The sequence below is a fragment of the Stegodyphus dumicola genome, chromosome 2, assembly GCF_044657685.1.
Source record: "Stegodyphus dumicola isolate Sdum_Otavi_A_Nest chromosome 2, ASM4465768v1".
NCBI classification, from domain to species: Eukaryota; Metazoa; Arthropoda; class Arachnida; order Araneae; family Eresidae; genus Stegodyphus; species Stegodyphus dumicola.
In genome coordinates this window covers 60,640,901-60,659,954 of record NC_140769.1, presented here as the reverse complement: position 1 = coordinate 60,659,954, position 19,054 = coordinate 60,640,901, and the positions used below count along the sequence as shown (strand labels likewise).

Below are 19,054 nucleotides of genomic sequence, written 5' to 3'. Positions count from 1 at the left end.
CCTTCTAAGGAAAGCATCAATGGCGGCCGTCCAGCTCATCCTCTTAATTCACAATTTGTCAAGCCTATTGCCTTTAAGCAGTTTCTTTCTTCTCATTTCTCTGTTGACCTGCGCTTATATGAGGTCGTTTAACGTTCGGTTCAACGGCCCGTTGGAAAGCCACAGAACACGTCCTTTTGCGTGAAGGACCAGCCAGGTTCTCAGCAAGATGTGGTCCATCTTAGAGTGGTTTCTTTAAAGCCAGACTCTTTTAATTTATTCGCCATCTCATTTACATAAAATGGAGGGGAACTATCCTGAATAATCTTTTCCTATCGTGTAGCACAGCGCAGAAAGCTGATGACCGGTTTGGAGCAATACCGGTAAGAGAGATTCGTATTATTTTGATGGCATTACTGCATTGACGTATATCCCTTGAACGTTTCTGCAAAATAATGCAGATCAATAGTAATTTTATTGCGAGCCAAATTTCTGCCAATGTTTTCGCGAAGTTTAGATTTTGTGAGGTTTCGCATATTTTTCCAAATATAGAAATATAAAAATTTATCTGAATGTTTGTTATTCAGTTATTGAAATATCAACAAGTAGATCATGTCTACATTTTGCATGTAGGCAAGCAATGGATTCCGTTTCTGCCTGAACAATGTCCGTAAAAAGAAGATATACAAAACTACTTCAATCTTTGAAAAATTTTAATAGCCGCGCGTATTTCTTTCTAATTATACTTGCTTCGTATATTTTAATAAGCGTATATTTTTTAATCGTATCTGCTTCTCATTTATTCGGAAGCGAAGCTAAAGAAACAATGCAACCGCATAAAAAATCATGTGATGCAATATTCTTAATAGATATCAGGAAGATTGCGTAGTTTCCATTGTCAACAACGCTTGAAAACGATTTTAAGGCAAATGTAACGGTTAGGGCACATTAGATTCTTGTTGTTAGAATTACGAATTTACTTCTGCAGCTCTCAACCCTACCAGCGGCCTAGCAGGTAAAGACAGCTGAATACTGGCAGTTCGTCCCAGGTTCGAACCCTGGCGAATGAGCTAGTTGCATGGTTAATTTCTGTGATTCCCCACATGTGTAACGCAGGCCAGTTTCCCTTATAATGCCTTCTACGAAAACATCCCTCCCCAAAAGGCAGAAAGCCCTCGAGAGCTTTGCTGAATTCAATTGACTTAACCATACTTATAGAAGGGATTCTAGAGCAACCCCCAACGGTTGGTTGGTTGGTAACGAAGGACTGGGACGCCTGATGTCTAACAGAGGTAAACAGGCTCTCTGAATTCAGAAGTCAAAACAACAAAGGCTCTCTGAACACCAGTAGTCCGTGCCAGTTTCAGATCCCGGTGAATGGCCTCTCGAAAAATTTTCATGATTTTGGCTATGCGCAGCGTCAATATGAATCAGTTTCCTTTCTAAAGTCCTTTACGAAGATATGTCTTCTCTTAGGCAGATAGCTCTTACGTGCTTTCCATAATTCAATCCAGATCACACTGATAGAAGAGTTTTATTCTTATAAAAATGTATTCTTTTTCCCCCTTCAACAATTATCAAATTTCAGGATGAATGGTTAAAAACTTACTGATGTTATTATACTTTTTATTACATACCACAGAAAAAGATACTTGAACTCAAAACTCATATTTTATTTTCCCTGCGGTAGGATTAATATTTGCATTCAATTGCTTCGACCATTTTTGAGTTGGAAGTTAAAAAAATATAGAATTTACATACAAAGTAGCGGAAGGAATAGATGTTTTTGTAAAGAAATATCAAAATAAAAAATTATGATCATTCAAGCATTAGGTGTTTAAGCATTGTCTTTGCCTTTTAAATGCAGCGTAGAGTCCCAATACATGACACAAATATATGCGATAGTCACTTTAAACTATTATTAGTCTAAACATGATTCTGAAAACAATGGAAGAAACCTTGAATTAAGCAAAAATTACGTTGGGCTCTCTTCTGTGTTTCTTTTTAGAGAAGAAAACCTGCTAGCTCAGTTTGAGATCTCATAATTTTTTCTCCGGTAGATTCACATCAATATAATGATGTAATAATCATCAATGTAATGATTTTATGAGGATTTCATACAGTTTCGCAAACCTTAGTCGCCTTGCTTCTTTCATTTGGAATCTGCAATTGTATTACTGGAGCTTATTCTGTACATTTTTGTTCTTGCTAAATTTGAAGTTTATTGAATTTATTTTGATGTTGGTATACATGTGACTGTTCTAATAAACAAGGTTAATTGCATTTCTCTTCTGATTGCAAGTTCGGAATAACGATAAAAGATTCTTACGTTTGTCTTGTTTCTTATGCTAACTTGCAAATATACCACATGTGCTCCATGAATTTATTTTTACTCATATTTATTTAGCCTGGTTTCTCATTTTGTTTTTTGTGTCACATCTTGAATTAAAATTTGACTTTTTTTTACCAGTGAGGGTTTTCACTGTAACAGCAGCTGTTCTGGGAAAATATAGAAAAACCAATAAATACTCTGAGTAGCATAATCTTACTAAGCGTATTTATTGTTTGAAATAATAACGTTATGCTTCAAATAAAGTACCCCTTAAGTCTCGGCTTCTCGATAGACAGTATTGCTCCTCCCAGGCTTTGGCCACGAAACATTGCTTTTATACACAAATTTTAGTTTCATTATTATACTCGTACATGCAACTTTTTTAAACATAAACATTTCATTCCCACAATTTTGTGTTGCCAGTTTCGAAAATTATATCAAACTCTGCTCGTTTGTGATTGACGTCACGAGTAACACTGTCTGTCTAAGACACCTTGTCGGCTCCGAAAAAAATTGATCACTTTAAATGAGATACCCTATTATCATAAAAACAAGGATCCCCTTTTTTGCTTTATTTTTGTTCTAAAACTGATAGGGTCTTAAAAGCAGGCATTTATTTTCTTTATTTTCGTTTTTGTTAATGGTCGAGCGCCTTTATTTGATAGCCATTGTCCTTGCGCCACTACAAGGGCCATTTTATTATGAAAGCACCTAATAGGCGAGCATCGTTGCCTCCTATGAAGGGGCAACCATGTTTCTCCAGGATTCGGACCCGCCCATCGCTACAGCAGTCAGGCTACTATACCCCAGACCGGCATTATTTTAAGAAATAAAATTGTGGAATGAGAGGAAAGAGTTTAAGTATAGCATTTTGTCAAACCTTTGTTTAAATACTTAATAAACCACGCTGAAAATTACTGCATTTACGATTTTTTTTACTTCCTTAGTCTACATATATACACAAACTGCGTAACTATCGTTAATTATGACAGCCACGTTTAACTGAGTGATATTTTTTCTTCCTGTACCCTATTAAAATATTGGGTTTAATTAAGTAGATTGCCTTTCATTTCAGTTTCGAAACAGATGAATTCTAATCATAATAATATTGGTCTACAATTTTATTTCTTAAAATTTATTTTATACAGTATGGGGTTCTTATATTCGAAGAGTCTTATTTTCGAAAAAATATGGTAAACAAATGGTTCGTAAAGGTGAAAGAGAGTAACAGAGATTTTCCTCGAAATAGTAGAATTTGTCAGTTACGAAACACAGTATAAAACGCTATTGTTTCTGTTGAAAGTTAAAACTATTTCCTGAATGTATAGTTTCTTTTCTATTTGCGAGAGGAAAAAATATAGTTACTTAATTAACTAACACTGTTTTGGGGCAGCTGGCGAATTTTTATCTCAGTTTTTCACTAGAAGTAAATATCAATAGGCAATTTTATTAAATAAACAAAACATTTTTATGTTGCCCAACTAATTCATTCTAACGCGTTTTATTAGTTCCTGTTATTTCTAGAATTACAAAATTAGAAAAACTCGAAACTCGAAATTCACTGCAACTTACAGGACCAAAATCTTGAAACCATAATGCTATAAAAATTAAATTAAAAATCTCAAGTACTGAAAATCATGCAGTATTATCAAATAACTGTTTTTTTTCCCGAGATTAGGTTTTTAACAAGTAGTAAATTATTTGGGCTTAATCCTTAACAGATGAAGATGCTGTATATCAGTGGTGTTTGCTACTGGTTTGGGCATTATTATATTATGCGCCCTTATGGCATATGTATCATTGAATCGGATACTTCTCGAGATTTCAGCAATTTCCCGGAAATACATGCATGGATTGGACTGACTGTCGGTGGTTTTCAACCTATTTTGTCCCATGCATATTTTGCCCCCATTTCACCAAACTAGAAGATCATTCCCGTTCCCTCCTTTCCAAAACCTGAAAAACAGAATAGGGGACTCCAGAACTCTAGTTATTGGCATTCAAAATCCCACTCCTGACACCATTTAATTTCACCATGAATAAAATTTATTATTATCACAACAAATAAAACAGAATGCTTGAATTTCTTCAGCCAGCGATAATCGTACAGTATCTCACAGTAGTTATCTTTTAAACTACTATAACGTTCAACAGAACTGAATTCAAAAGCAGAGAAACGTAGAGAAAGCTAATTCGCGAATTCGCTGCAGTAAACAAACAGCAGTTTTCTAAACCAAAGTCATAAAACAACAACTAACGAATTGAGAGGTTTTTATGCCGCTTATATAAGCTTTTTAAATGCACGAGAATATTCTAGCAATTTCTCGAAATCAAAATAAGAAATTTATTTATTAAATGCTAAATACACGTGCTCTTGTATCGTAGAGACATTAGGATTTTTAGAAAAGCCAAAGAGATGTAAAATAAGTAAACTCCTTCGTCGGGAATCGAACCACGGACCTCTGGAATACCGGCGCAGCTTGCAGAACCACTACACCACGCAGGCTCGCTAAGAAGGTGGGAGAAATACCTTATAGTATTTTTAATTTTCCGGCTTAGCTTTCTCTTAATATTCGTCACGCGCTGCACTGTACGGGGAATAAAACAATTTAATTTATAATTCTACTAATACTAGTTATTTAAATACCAAATCCGTAACAATATAATATATATATATATATATATATATATCTGTCTATATACATAGATATATATTTATATGTAAGATACAATATATGTGAATCAAAATTATAATTTAAACTAACGGTAAACTCTTTAATTCTTCCTCTCGGTTTTAAAAATCATAATAACTTCTCTCGATTGCGTCATCTCTAGATCATTCCTTTTTACATGGCCTGCGCAGCGCTGATGACGTAATAATTAGAAATTAAAACTTTTAACCCCAAACTAAAACCTTTCTCTTCGTGTGCTTCCATCTTGCATAACTACGTACTTCGGCTTCGCTCTCTACTCTGCTAGGATGTAGTTTCGCTGCCTTGCTTGCTATCGCTATAATATCAAAAATGTAAATGTTCTTGAATAGGCACAACTAGAATGCCAAGTGAATAGTGGCCACAAATGTCAACTGGATAATAAAAATGGAATTTAAAATTGCTTCGAATTAAACTGCCTTTCTTAGATATTATTAAGTCAACAATTAGCATACTACGCAGTCAGAATTCTTCAATATGGATCTAGTACGCATCAACACTGCTCCGTCTTTTTCTTGCGTTTATTACATTATATATATATTCATAAACTAAAACTAAATACTTAATAGGTAAACAAAAGGCTGATCACGTTTTTTCCCCACTGAAGCTATTTCCTCCCACGGGACAATTTCTCTGTGGTTGAGAACCCCTATCTATATTAAATATTATAATTAGTTTAATACAATAATAAGAGTGTAAATGATTGTTGCCAAACGGTTGATAATGATTATAATTATTCCTCCCCTTGTGAATCTTCCTCTAAATTTGTTATTTCGAAGAAATTTGTTTTTCCATATTTCGTACAAATTTGCAGCTTCTTGGCAGAGCTGAATTCTGAAACAAACAAGATCTTTCATTTACCTTCAATATTATTAAAGGATGTTGTTCATCAGTAAGATTACAAATGTTGTTAACAAATTTATTCTCTTAAAAAAATCATTTTGTTTGGACTTCTTAAAAACATTTTGCAAGAAGTATTGTTTTATTATTACGATATTAATAAAGGATGTTGTTCATCAGCTAAAATACAAATATTGATAACAAATTTAGTCTTTTAAAAATCATTTTGTTTGGACTTCTTAAAAACATTTTGTAACACGTTTTGTTACGTTATACTGTGAATATCATTATTAAAATAGGTTTCTAAATACCCTACAGTAGGTTGACTTCAAAAAATTATAACTGTTTCTTGCGTATACTAATAGTTGTGGGTGGTGCGTATGCCTGCATCCAAAACAAAATCTAATGGTTATGATGAAATTTTGAGTTATCTAATGGTTTGTATTGTCTCTAAAATTTGTCTAATGGTATAATGGTATCATGAAATGTGAATCACAAATTTATATACAAGCAGTAGCATATTTTTTAATATTTTTATATTTATTTTTTATTTCAAGTTTTAAAAGGAAATGCAGAAACAAAAAACATAGTATTTAAACTGATTTTTCTAAAGTTTTAATGTTAATCAACAGCAACGATTTTGTTTTTATGAATCGCAAGAATTTTCCATCTAAGTGGCCTGACTCTTGATTCCCAAACATTGAATCTGAATAGTAAGTGTTTCGAACTGAACAATCGAAAGCCTATGCCTAATGATTCGGGGACTCTAAACGCGTGCATAGCAACACAGTTCAGTCGTTTGATTTTGATTGTAGAAGTATATACGGAAGGGAATGGTTATATTTTATCTATTTTAATTGCTAACATCGTATTTTCTATGAATATTTGTAGCGTGTATAATTATAATATAACGATTAGTTGTGACTTACTGTATTTTATTTCTCTATATTTGATTTCACTCCTCGTACTTTATTTCGAATTGTTATAAAACTGTCATCGCAGTTGACGTATGACAATAGAACCAAATTAAGTTCATTCAGAACTCTTCTCCAGGCAGTAAACAGAATAAAAGAATGAAGATTACACCTGAAATTATATTGACCTTTGAAAAGTTAGTACAGTAGGAATTATATTTATTTAACAGTAAAAGCGAAATATTTGACTAACATTTATTAATTTTTTACATGCTTTTATGTTTCTTATGATTTTAAAAGCTATGTAATGAGAAACTTCTTCGAGGTGTTACCAATTGTAACCTGAAGTCTTTGGATTGTGAATTAATTCTTTCTCTCTTTTAAATTCCCTCTGATACTGAATTTAATATTCTGTTATCTCGTTGCAAAAGGAAGCTCTTTAAGATCTTAGAACCCTTACGTAGGAATCTTCTGAAAATGTAGCTCTAATAACTCACGATTTAAAAAAAAACTGCTTCTCATAATCGTTCCCGTTAAATGATGTTCCATAATATAATGGGTTCAAAAACTGCCAGAAACAGGAAACAGACTTCCGTGCTCATTGACCGACATTCTTTGATGGTACCACCTGAAAGCGACGGTCTCTATATAATGGATAATACGAGTGGGCCATTCTTCTGATTTCATTGATGGAATGGATTATTCCTCCAATCTGGGTCTTTTTTTTTATATATACCAATTTTTATCACTTACGATCTTTGTGGGACATCAACTTTCATGTGTTCAAACGCAGGATGCCAAAATAATATTGGCAATGCAGTTTCCTTTTCGGAAACAACTTCTTTTAACCCTAAAATTTGTCATGGAATGAATGCTATAATTTTACTTCGTTGTAAGAAGGAAATGCTCTTATTTAATTTTGTATTTCAATGAGTTTCGTCAAAACACTTGTTTAGGTTCATACCAAAGCATGCCTCGGGATTTCGATTCCATTGCAACGTAATAAAATAAATATCGCAATGAAATGAGCCTATATGAATGTTTCGGCTCCTCAATGAACATGAAGTTTAAGTTTAGACAATATTTACTGTAGGCTGTTGAGCAATAAAGTTGTTTCTCTCTTTTATCATTTGCAGCACTTTTCATTGCCTTCGTTAACATGCTTAAATTCAGAACTTTTTATCTATTTGTTGTAAAAGATTTACAATAACGTCTGCAAATCTTTGAACTTTCAATCTACTATCTGCATAAGGGAAGAAATGCCTTCGTGGAAGACAAGGGAAATTGGCTGTTCACATTAAATTGGGGAGAAAATCACGAAAACTCCCAGCCACCAGACTATTCACTGAGGATCTGAACGTGGGTCGAACTCAAAGTGTTTAGCGATTTTACCGCTCAGAAATTAATAAACTCAGATTCTAGTGGAAGGTAGAATTAATGTTATTTAAATATTAAAACAGTCTAAAAAATAAAATTAAAATTAAAAATAATACTAAAAGTTGAAATTCATTTATATACTTTACGTTTGCGAGAAAATTTAATATTCGTAAAATCCAAAGAATACTCTAAAATTCTTGGTAAAAATTGAAGAAAATTTATTACTCTAAGTAGCTTTTCATTTATTATATACTCTGCCATTTGGCACTACACAATGGGGGCATTATAATGGCACTACACAATGGAGGGATTATATGGCACTACACAGTGGGAGGGATTATAATGGCACTACACAATGGGGGATTATAATAGCATTTCACAATGGGGGGGATTATAATGGCACTACACAATCGGGGAGATTATAATGGCACTACACAATAGGGAAAAACATTATGGCTCCACCATTTGGCACTACACAAGAAGGGGGGATGCCCTGATGAAGGCCTTTTTAAGGGAATCTGTCTCACATCCACATTGCACAAACCGCGGAAATGCCTATGCAGCTAGCCCGTTTGTCTGGGCTCGATTTCTGGACCGAATTACCACTGTTCAGTGTCAGGCTCACCGCTCGGTCGCTGGTAGGCCTGCCCAAACTATTTATAATTCTAATTTTAATATAATAATAATCATTATGAATAATAATAAATATTGTCAAAAATATTTTGAAAATTGCTCAAACGAGAAAGTATTAAGTAAAGGAGATAATGTGGTTACCAAGATGGCTAACCACTTACCCCACTCCAATTAAGTAAGCCTATACATAGCATTGTTTCCGTTAAAAAAAATCACTTTACATTCTGGCAGCAAGAGGGTGATTACCTTACATCAAAAATCGAAAATATATATTTACCTTTATTTGTCCACATCTTAATTGCATCGGATTTTCTGAAATTGCGAAAGCAGTTTTCGTGCGTAGGTAGTTTTAGGTAATTGTTTCCTGGTATTTTTCAACAGAAAATGCATCAAACCGAAAATAATGATAAATTACTCAGCATGTTTTCTGTCATTTCTTTATTCTCATGAATGAAGAGAATATTCCTTCAATTTAAGAAGCTTGTAATTTAAGAAAGTCATCATTAAAGGATTTTCTAATTGTCTTGCATAATAATGAAAAATCATTTAAGAAACGCAAGTCATTATTATTCTAGGGTAGGTTTCTATGAATCTGAATTTTGTAATATGTCGTAAATTGGATTATATTTTTGTCTTAATTCAGGTATTAACAAACTTCTTTAAGCATATCAACATTTTTTATATGCATACAGCTCATTAATTGTTCTTTAAGCATATCAACAATCTTTTGTATTTGCATACAGCTCATTAACTGGTTTTGCAAGCGCTCCCACTGTTATCGTTTTCGTTTTTTATATTCAGAATAAAACTTGCAGCCAGTGATAGAATGTATATTCCTGGTGATATTTCTGACACTGAAAGTGATTTTAGTTATTTTGAAGATAACTATATAGTGAAACAGGTTGTTATTTCTCGGACTCACTTTGAGATCGTGATGAATCTGAAAACAATTCATTAACCTATAAAATAATTTTTCACACCTTTCCGCATATCTTTGTGGTGTAATTGGAAGATTCAGATTCATGAGGTACATCTGAAAGACCTTGTTTCTACTCTCAACCCTTTGAAACTGATATTTCATCATTTTGCAAGCCACTTACCTCGTAATCCCATTACAGTAAGCCTGGTAGACAGTGTGCTGCTTTTTGCTAAAAATAAACAGCAGCTGCCCAAAATAAATTCACAAAGAAGCACAAATTTCTTGCAAAGAATGAGAAGTGGAAAGTTTTCAGGAAACTTGTTTTGAAATTTACTACACTAAACTTAATTTCTAGTGTAATATCTGTAAATATTAAATATTTTCATTAGTATACATACTATACATTTGTATTCTATAAAGTAAATCGTAATTTAATGAAGATTTGTTTTCAGAATTTTTGTCTTTATATTATTGCTCTTAAAACTGATTTTTATGAAAGTCTGTTCTTATGCACGAAATCTACATTGAATTTTCTTGGTTACAAAAATGTACTTCATATCATAACTCTCAAATACATGTAGATTTGAAATATGTGATAAAAAATATTCAATTTTTAAAGTGATTTTGATACTAAAAATTGAGCAATTAGAGGGCTAAAACCTTGCAAAATTCTAAACAGTCATAAATAAGTACTTTTCAAGCAGAATTCAAAAGTATAATATCAAAACCGCAGCAAACAAACAAAACGTGTATAAATGTTCCATTTAATCATCGGCTACACCCTCCCTTCCAGCAGCTACAAACTGCTAACCACAACAATACCGTCGTAACTGGAGCAAAATCCCCCAGCCCATTCTTGAAAATGAAGGGGGCAACAAACAATCCAGCCATCTCATCTACAAGGAAGATGTCGCGATATCGCCAGTCAAATGAAATCTGAGGCCAACCGAACCAGTCGCTGCATGCATTAATTCGGAAAAGCATGGGAATCCAGGTCACATAGTGAGATTGGAAATTTGTATAATTGCGGCTTCCCCGGCGAGATATACTGACCGTGAAACGTGTAGTTATTTGCTGTAATAACTCAGTGGAGGCTTTCTTTTTTTAACTCAGTATTATTTAGTCTCAGCGTGAACGTTAAGTCAAAGTAGACCTATCTGAAAGACAAGTGAGGTAGATTGAGTGCAAAATATAAATTGGAAAACGTTAGCGAAGAAAAACTGTCTTTGAGTGTGCGCAATAAAATTGAGGGCACGAAAAAGAAAGAGCCAGTAATTTTGTTCACAAAAGGGGTAAATATTATTCCCGTTTCAGATCAAAAGAAAATGTGCACGTAAATGTAATGAACATTTAAATCAATTTTTAAGACTCCTACTGTTTAAATCATTGTTTAATTTTCGATTCATTTGAAGTCAAAATCAAAACCTACGTCTATTATTGTATAGCTTCAAACTTAACTAAATTATGCAACTGCTTGTGAATATTAAGTATTCCAGACGTCAGTAATGGTTGGACAATTAATGCATTTCAACAAATGGATAAAATTACGGGCTCTTATAATAGAACTATACTGACCTATATTTAGGAATGAACTCAAAGCGTTACATACTTACAAAAACTTAACGCTCTGTCTTGTCAGTTAGGTTAATTTGTGCCATCCTTAGGCCAAAATAGTCTATACACTTTTTTAAATTAAAGCTTTTTAAATTTATAGAATCCATATAGTTGTGTACGTAAGATTGAAAGATTCAAAATTTATGTTAAGCGTCCTTGCATTGGAGTCATTTATATTTTGCACTAAGTGAGTGGTCTAGAGTTTTTCATAAATCAATCCTTGCATAAATAAAATTTAACAATGCAACCCTTTCAGTAGAAATAATAAAAGTAATATTTCTAATTTATATGCGAATCTTTAACTATTTGCTGACATAAAATTAAAACATTACAAAAGATAGCCTTGCCTCCAGAATATAAAAACATAAACAGCCTAAATAAAAGAAGTGAATCGCCGAATTGTGTTACATATATATGTTTGTGTGTCGTCGAGAATGGCTTGCCAAATTAATAACAAAAAACAATTCATTTTGTGCCTTTTGATGCTGCAGTTAATGTGAGTAAAGAAATTAGAAGAAATTTAAAAAGTTAAATGAAATTCAGTACCTCACGGAAAACAATAGTAAGACATAGTTAAAAACATAGTTAAAAAACATAGTTAAAAAGTAGTTTTTACTCCACTACAAAATTAAAACAAAAAACTCTTAATAGTTCAAGTTAAAAGTAGCGATGGATGCGGCTACAAAGGTACATCAGGATCCATTTTTTTATTTATCTTCTTCTACTCTTTGTTTAACTTACTAAGAGTTCATTTTTTTTTTATTTTGGAGTCATAAAAAAGTTTCTTTTACTTGCTGTTGATGATGCAATGATTTTAATTTAACTTTTAACTTTTTGTCCATATTACTTTTCTTATGCACATATATGAAAGTGCGAACATGAGCGCATGTGTGTTTGAATTATATAATACATAAAAGATAAGAAATGAAAATATTTCGTTTTATAATTATCCTTTGTAAAAAGCTAAATTAAAAGGGCAGTTATAATTTATTTAGTCTTCTACCCTGCCCAAAACATTTTATGATAATCTCAATACAAAAATAATCGGTTACAATACATAAATCTATGCAATGCCGTAAACCAAGTTGAGTAGATAGAATAATAATAGACAGAAGATTAAACGGCATATATCACTAAATCCTTATAATAAAATTAATTAAATTACATAAAAAATAACAGTATATTATAGATAAATTTTTACAGTGTAATAGACTAAGACCACTAGTACATAGGTCAACTTTATAATGCAATGGACGAAGACGCATAAAGAATGTATGATTATATAATAATTAAATATTCCAAAATAATAAATGAATTACAAGCATAAATCCTTAAAATGCTTTTATAATGCAAGTATGCATGAGGTATAAGTATATTAAAATTATAATACCATGCATTTATGATGTATTTATAAAGCAATTAATCAATTGGCAAATGATACATTACACGTATAAAGAAAATATTTCAATATAAAATGTTGCAGTGCACTGGCGGTGTAGCTGGAATTACAATCTTCTTTACGGTCGTTTTTAGCTCAAAGGACGTTAGCCGAGAAGGGCCATTAATTTCGTTTTGGCATTTTGCGTTCGATTCACTATAAACGGCGAATTAACTTTTCAAATTCTTGCCATCAAATATTATCGTCCTTTGTTATATTTAGAGAAATTGAATAATGAAGAATCTGCATAAATTTATGTACGTTTCTCGCATTGTGATAAAACAGCTGTACCTAGAACCATCCAATTTTGAATGACGTAATCCTCCACTGAATATGCGCATCTGGAAGCCCTAATTTGGAATTTGTTTTATTATAGATTTCATATTTTGTAACACTTTAAGGAATTTTTGATTAATAAACTCAACGATTTCAAAGCGAGCAATGGCAACACTGTACGAAAAAAATTTATCTCCATCGCGCGAGACTGTGTATCGGAAATTCTAAAAATATGCTCATTTTAAAATTATTTTTCGATATTGCTGCTGATTTGAATTTTATGGTTTAAGCGCGAAGAACATGAAATTTAATAAATAAAGTTAACACACAAAATCTTAAAAAAAAAAGGCCCCTTTAGGCGTAATATAAAATCTGAGAAACTTCAGATTATTTATTTATTTATTTATTTATTTTATTTTATTTCATTTTTCATAATAAACTTCTTCAAGATGTAAATTACAATCATGTAATTTACAATAATTGTGTAATTTGCAATAAAGTTTACAAAGAACTCCGGTACTCACAGCTATTGCACTACTAAATATACTTTTATTTCCATCATTACAAAAACTAACAAGTTAATCTTATTTGCAAAACTTAAAATAAGAATTGAGTTTGAAATGTATTTAATATCTTTAATACGTTTCCGTATTTGTTAAATGAACAGTTCAGACAATATTATATCGATTTGTATTCAGAAATCGACTGTGTCTGTTATTCTCGTATTTATTTTTATATTTTGAAATGGTAATGGAAACTTTTCTTCAGAATGAATGTAATTTATCCATACATGATCCATTACTGAGCATTCCAAAATGAAGTGCTTAAAGTTAGTATTATTTGAGTTGCATTTGCATTTAAAATTTTATCTTAAAACTCTTCCCTAGCTAGTTGAAAATTTGTTATGATTAGTTAATGCCTGATGTGTTAGAGTATCAACCTATAGTCTTAAGCAAGATTCTGTGTTAGAATTTTCTTTTTCTTTCATTGCTCTATCGCTTTTGTTGTAATATATTGAAGCTTCTTATTTAATTTGACATTTCATGCATTGTAATTACATCATAACTTCAATTTCAATGTTTTAAATTTAAATTTAAAGGGAAAAAAGTAAAAATATTTATTAATAAATAAAAGCTTTCTTAAAGCGTGAAAGTTTGAGATATGAACCGTAGCAAAATTCTAGCTAATTAAAATAACCCAAAAGCTTAAAAACATAATATGATTTCCTCCAAAATATGTGGAAACATAACTACCAATAAATTATAAGTGAGATTAAAGAAGGATGTTGTAAGAGTACTAGGAAATTGAATTACTTAGAATTTAAATGACACGAAGTACTGATTGCTTTATAAAACTGCCATCAGAAGGTAAATGCTATAAAAATAGCTCTAGAAACCAAAAAGTTTGCCTTCCTGAAAATTTGAAATTACTTTGCCTTTATTCTATTATTATTTCCTACACGCAGCTTCAAAACGCTTGTTGTTATCTTCTTTTTCAGCATCATATCTGAACGTTTTGTTTATATGTATATTCAGTCCTGATGTTTGAATGGATTATTTTATTAAATCAAAGGTTTTTGCTTTGTAAAGGCAATCGATTCAAGCATTAATGTATTTTTTTCTGGAGAGCGGAATCGTCATAAAAATCTTGCAAATCCAGTGTGATTGTGATTTTCAGAAGTATTTTACAGTTGTTAATGTAATTTAAGTTTCCAGTTTTTGTGGCATAAACATCTTTACTATTCATTCATTCATTTATTTCAAATAATTAACAAATGCAATTTTAAGGAAAGGGATGAAAGCGCATTCCATGTGTATTTTAAGAGCTTGTAGAATTACATGTTTCACCGGGATTTCAAAGTAAAATAAATAAATAAATATTAGTTTTTCTTTGTTCAGTGGATTTTCATGAATTCCTTTTCTTATCGGAGATGTTCCTATCTTTCTCCTTGGATATATTTGGTTTTATTGGCATCTGCTAGACGAATATGATTCCTGTTTATAAAAATTCTGTATTCTCGGGTGTATAAGCCACGCACTTACTTATTACTCCTAATTAAAAATATATGCATATATTCTCCAGGATAAGCTGCTAATAGTTGGAAGTACAAAAGCAGCTAAAATAAAAACAGTACTTAACACACAGTGAAACAAAATTTTTATTATCGATCAAAAGGAACATATTTCTGTATTTGTCACCTCTTATGTATTGTCACTCTCGGTACCACTAGAGTACGCAACCAGTATCACTATCATTGATGTCAATATCTCATATCATTTTATCCTCAGATTTTATTTGTATGCACGTATTTTTATTTATAATCATTCACATGTACATGCCACACCCTGATCTTCATCTGATTTTTCCGTAAAAATCAGTGCGGCTTATATACTAGAGAACACGGTATTTTTATTTAGAACGCAAGCAGTACAGTTTACGTAGGCTAAAAGGGTCTTGACTTTAGCTCAATGTGATATCAATTAATAAACTTGATTGCTAATGTTGCTTCTAAATAAATGTGACCTTCACTTCCAAAAGTTGCTGCATTGAACCGGTTCAGATCTGGGTTGATAGCTTCAACAGCGATATTCGCATAAATTACAGATCAGGAAGAGTGTGTTTGTTTATAACTGTATTTGCTTAGCTTTCTCTTCGGAAGTATTTAGACGTTTAGTTTCTAGTTTTAACTCAAGATTATTCTTTGGGACATTATTTGGGGTTCTTTGGAACTGGATTGCAACAAACGTCATTGTTAATATGTCATTCAACACATGCAGTATTCACAGTTTTCAGTAAACACTCGTTTTTATATCAGTTATCTTTGTTGAGCATACTTAAAAAAAAACATTAAAGCTGTTGAGTTCTTTGTTCAATAGATAGTGCGTTACAGTTGCTGCTTCTTTTTTTTTTCTTTTTATCATTTATGTATTTGAGAATGAGCGACTCAAATCAGGTTCTCTCGATATGTGCAGAGCTTTCCTCTGAAAAGCCAACTCTAAGTAGAATATTGTCTTATTAGAGCATTTTACGTGTTCCTATTAAGTACTTTTCTTTCAAAATGTCATCAAAGGACTTACTAAGTTCTGATCACCTATTATTCACATGTCAGTGATATGGACATTATAAATAGTTTTTTGATTAAGTGCTAAGTATTCAGCACGCTTCACTTGCAAATGATTCTCTTTTAGCTATTTGTTTTGTGACAGCAATTTGTTAAAGATGTTTTCAAGTGCGTCACGCTGCTAAGCAAAATGATCGTCTCCTTTCTTCCGAAGAAAGTCTTTAAACTTTTATAGTCTCGGTTCACAATGCTTTTGATTAGTAGTAATCGCATTATTAAGAACCTAATTTTAAATCACAAAGTTAATAAGGAGCTTTTGTTCAAACAATCATTTATAATTTACATGAATATTATCCATCCATAAATCATTTTTGATTCTGTAATTATGAGGAAACTTGTTCAAAGTGATGATTGTATTATATAGAGAGTTTGTAAGACAATTATCACTTCAACATTTGTATACTCTATTTATGAAACTTAATTGTCAATACAATATAAATTTATTGCTAGTTGTAAACATATATATGCATGTAAAATTATCTTTATTGCTTTAACTATACTTGGTTTTATTAAATTTTGATGCGTAATTTTCAAATATCTGTTATCTCATTATAGTTTAACTAAATACAAGCTGTATATAAACTTTTAAAATTAATTTTAAGTACTTTCATTCTTTAAAGCTTCTACTTTTAAATGCTTTTTGTATATGAGTTGTTAAAAAGTACTTTATTTTATACCGTTTAAAAAAAATAATGAGAAAAGAAAGGAAGGAAAAGAAATAAAAAACAGGTAAAAGGAATTTTAGACTGACATATCGAAGCAACCATTACAGTTCTGATTCTAATGATATTGAAGATAGTTTCAGTAAATTCCATCTTATACAAGAAACTAATAGTCTTATCATTGGCTCTGATGGCGGTGATATAAATATAAGAGAACTAAAATCTTACGATAATGATAAAATATCGGACTTTTACCCAATTTTCGGAGCAACTAATAAAAGGACAACAAACTATGTAAATGTGAAAATGCATTGTCTAAGTCTACTTCTTCGTGCAAATTTCTAAATTTTTATCTCTTATAAAATATTTGAAGTCTAGTAAATGTATGGAAAGTTCTGAATAACTTTTGATCATCAGATTTCAATATAGTATTACAAATACTTAATTTTTATTTATTATAAAATATTTTAAATTTAATACATATTAACAAACTAAAAAAATATTTTTAATCGTTGAATTTTATATATGCATAATGTTAAAATAAACAGACATAATATTTTGCATCTTGTATTTTAATTGTCCTTTCTGTTTAACAAATAAATAATTTATTTTAATATTTTTTATGTATCGAAGTGCGATGAGAAGTAATTTTTTTTTACTTAAACATCCATTTTCGGCAATATTAAACTGAATTTAATTATTTGTAAATGCTAGCAAATATTCCTCTTAAATCCTAGAGAAATTCAAAGTAAAATTTCTCAAATATAAAACTGTTGAAAAATCTTGAAACTTACTTGCTATGAGTGTTCTGAAAATTTATAAAAAGTGCTATGCTCTTTGGGTAATACTGATCTATTTTATATCAAGTTATTTAATTAGGTATCTTTATAGATTTAAGATAAATTTTAAGCTGCAATGTGACTGTTAATGAGCAGTTAAATATGCTGATGATATGAGCTTCCTATTTCATCACAACTGTAGTGGGAGATATTTTAAAAAGCGAAATGTTTCAAATAAAGGAGACAAATACTTGGCCTGATGTAAACTTAGTGGAGAAACAGCCATACTTTAAGGGTCCAAGAAGGTTCATTGAATGATGGAGTAATAATTCGTCCGGTAGCGCTCTTAGAACAGGCCTTTAGTCACCATGTTAATTAATACACACAAGTTTCAGTTCTAGGCTAATCAGTTTTACGTAGCTAGTTCTTTATAATCTAAAACTTTTAAAGAACACATTTCTTGTTTTCTACAGAATACTTCAATATGTAATTTCAATATATATGTTGACTATAATTATTGATCAATCTGATTTGTTTGCACGATCGCAAAATGTGATATTAAATGTTGAAAGAATCTAAAAATGTTAAATGAAGTGATCATTGTGTAAATGTATCATTTCTTTTTGTAGATTCACAGAAACTCAACAGGAGCTTGAGGAATATCAGGAAGGCAGCCGAGACTTAGAAACCGAACTGGAGATACAGCTGGAGCAAGCAGAAACAAGAAACAAAGAGCTTCTCTCATCGAACCAACAACTCAAACTGGAATGCGAACGACTACAGGTAATATTTTCTTCTGAACACATTTCCTGTTTTCTACAGAATACTTCAATATGTAATTTCAATCTTTACAACCTTTTCAGCTAAATCATTTTTCCTCAATTTAACAATAACTCCAAATATAGAAACCTATGACCTCTTGCGGAAACACAAGCCCCAGAACATAAGAATATTCACACAGGTTTCATAGGATAATTACCACTGAATTTATATATGTATGTAATTCAACCCCTTGGCAAGATGACAAAGACAAACGATATTTTTGTTTTCCAGTTAACGAAAATGAAATTAAAGTTATTGCTTTAACAATGGCAACGGGTCAGTTATCTATAAATATGTGCTGTATTTAAATATTAAGTATATATGTATATCTCTGTGCTTTCTACAGCGTGAAAGATTATCTTTGTGGGTTTCTATTTTTTTGCTACGTTATATCCCATAGTGTTTCCGTATATACTTGTTTCGCGAACATTGAACTCTTGATTATCCGAACCAATACCGCAAAGCAGGAGTCATCTGAAGCTGTTTCTTTAAAAATTGTCATTAATGCACTGGTATTGTAAATATAAACTGTTCATAATCCCCCCCTTTACATTTCTCTTTTCCATAAACAGATAGCAGCAAATTTTTAATTTTAACTTTAAATAAAGGCTTTTAATTGTATTCCTTTTATCACATG

General features: G+C 31.4%; 1 protein-coding gene across 6 annotated transcripts in view; it reads left to right on the top strand.

The window, feature by feature from the left end:
• The window catches only part of LOC118187721 (nuclear distribution protein nudE homolog 1-like), a 184,284-nt gene that overhangs the window by 76,471 nt on the left and 88,759 nt on the right, over positions 1–19,054 (top strand). For all 6 annotated transcript variants that reach the window (XR_004758008.2, XR_004758007.2, XM_035357993.2 and 3 more), the window contains exon 2: positions 18,225–18,378. Coding sequence is in view for 4 of the 6 variants with exons in the window: in XM_035357993.2 (XP_035213884.1) it covers positions 18,225–18,378 (154 nt within the window). In the remaining 2 variants the exon portion in view is untranslated. The remainder of the gene's footprint in view (positions 1–18,224; positions 18,379–19,054) is intronic.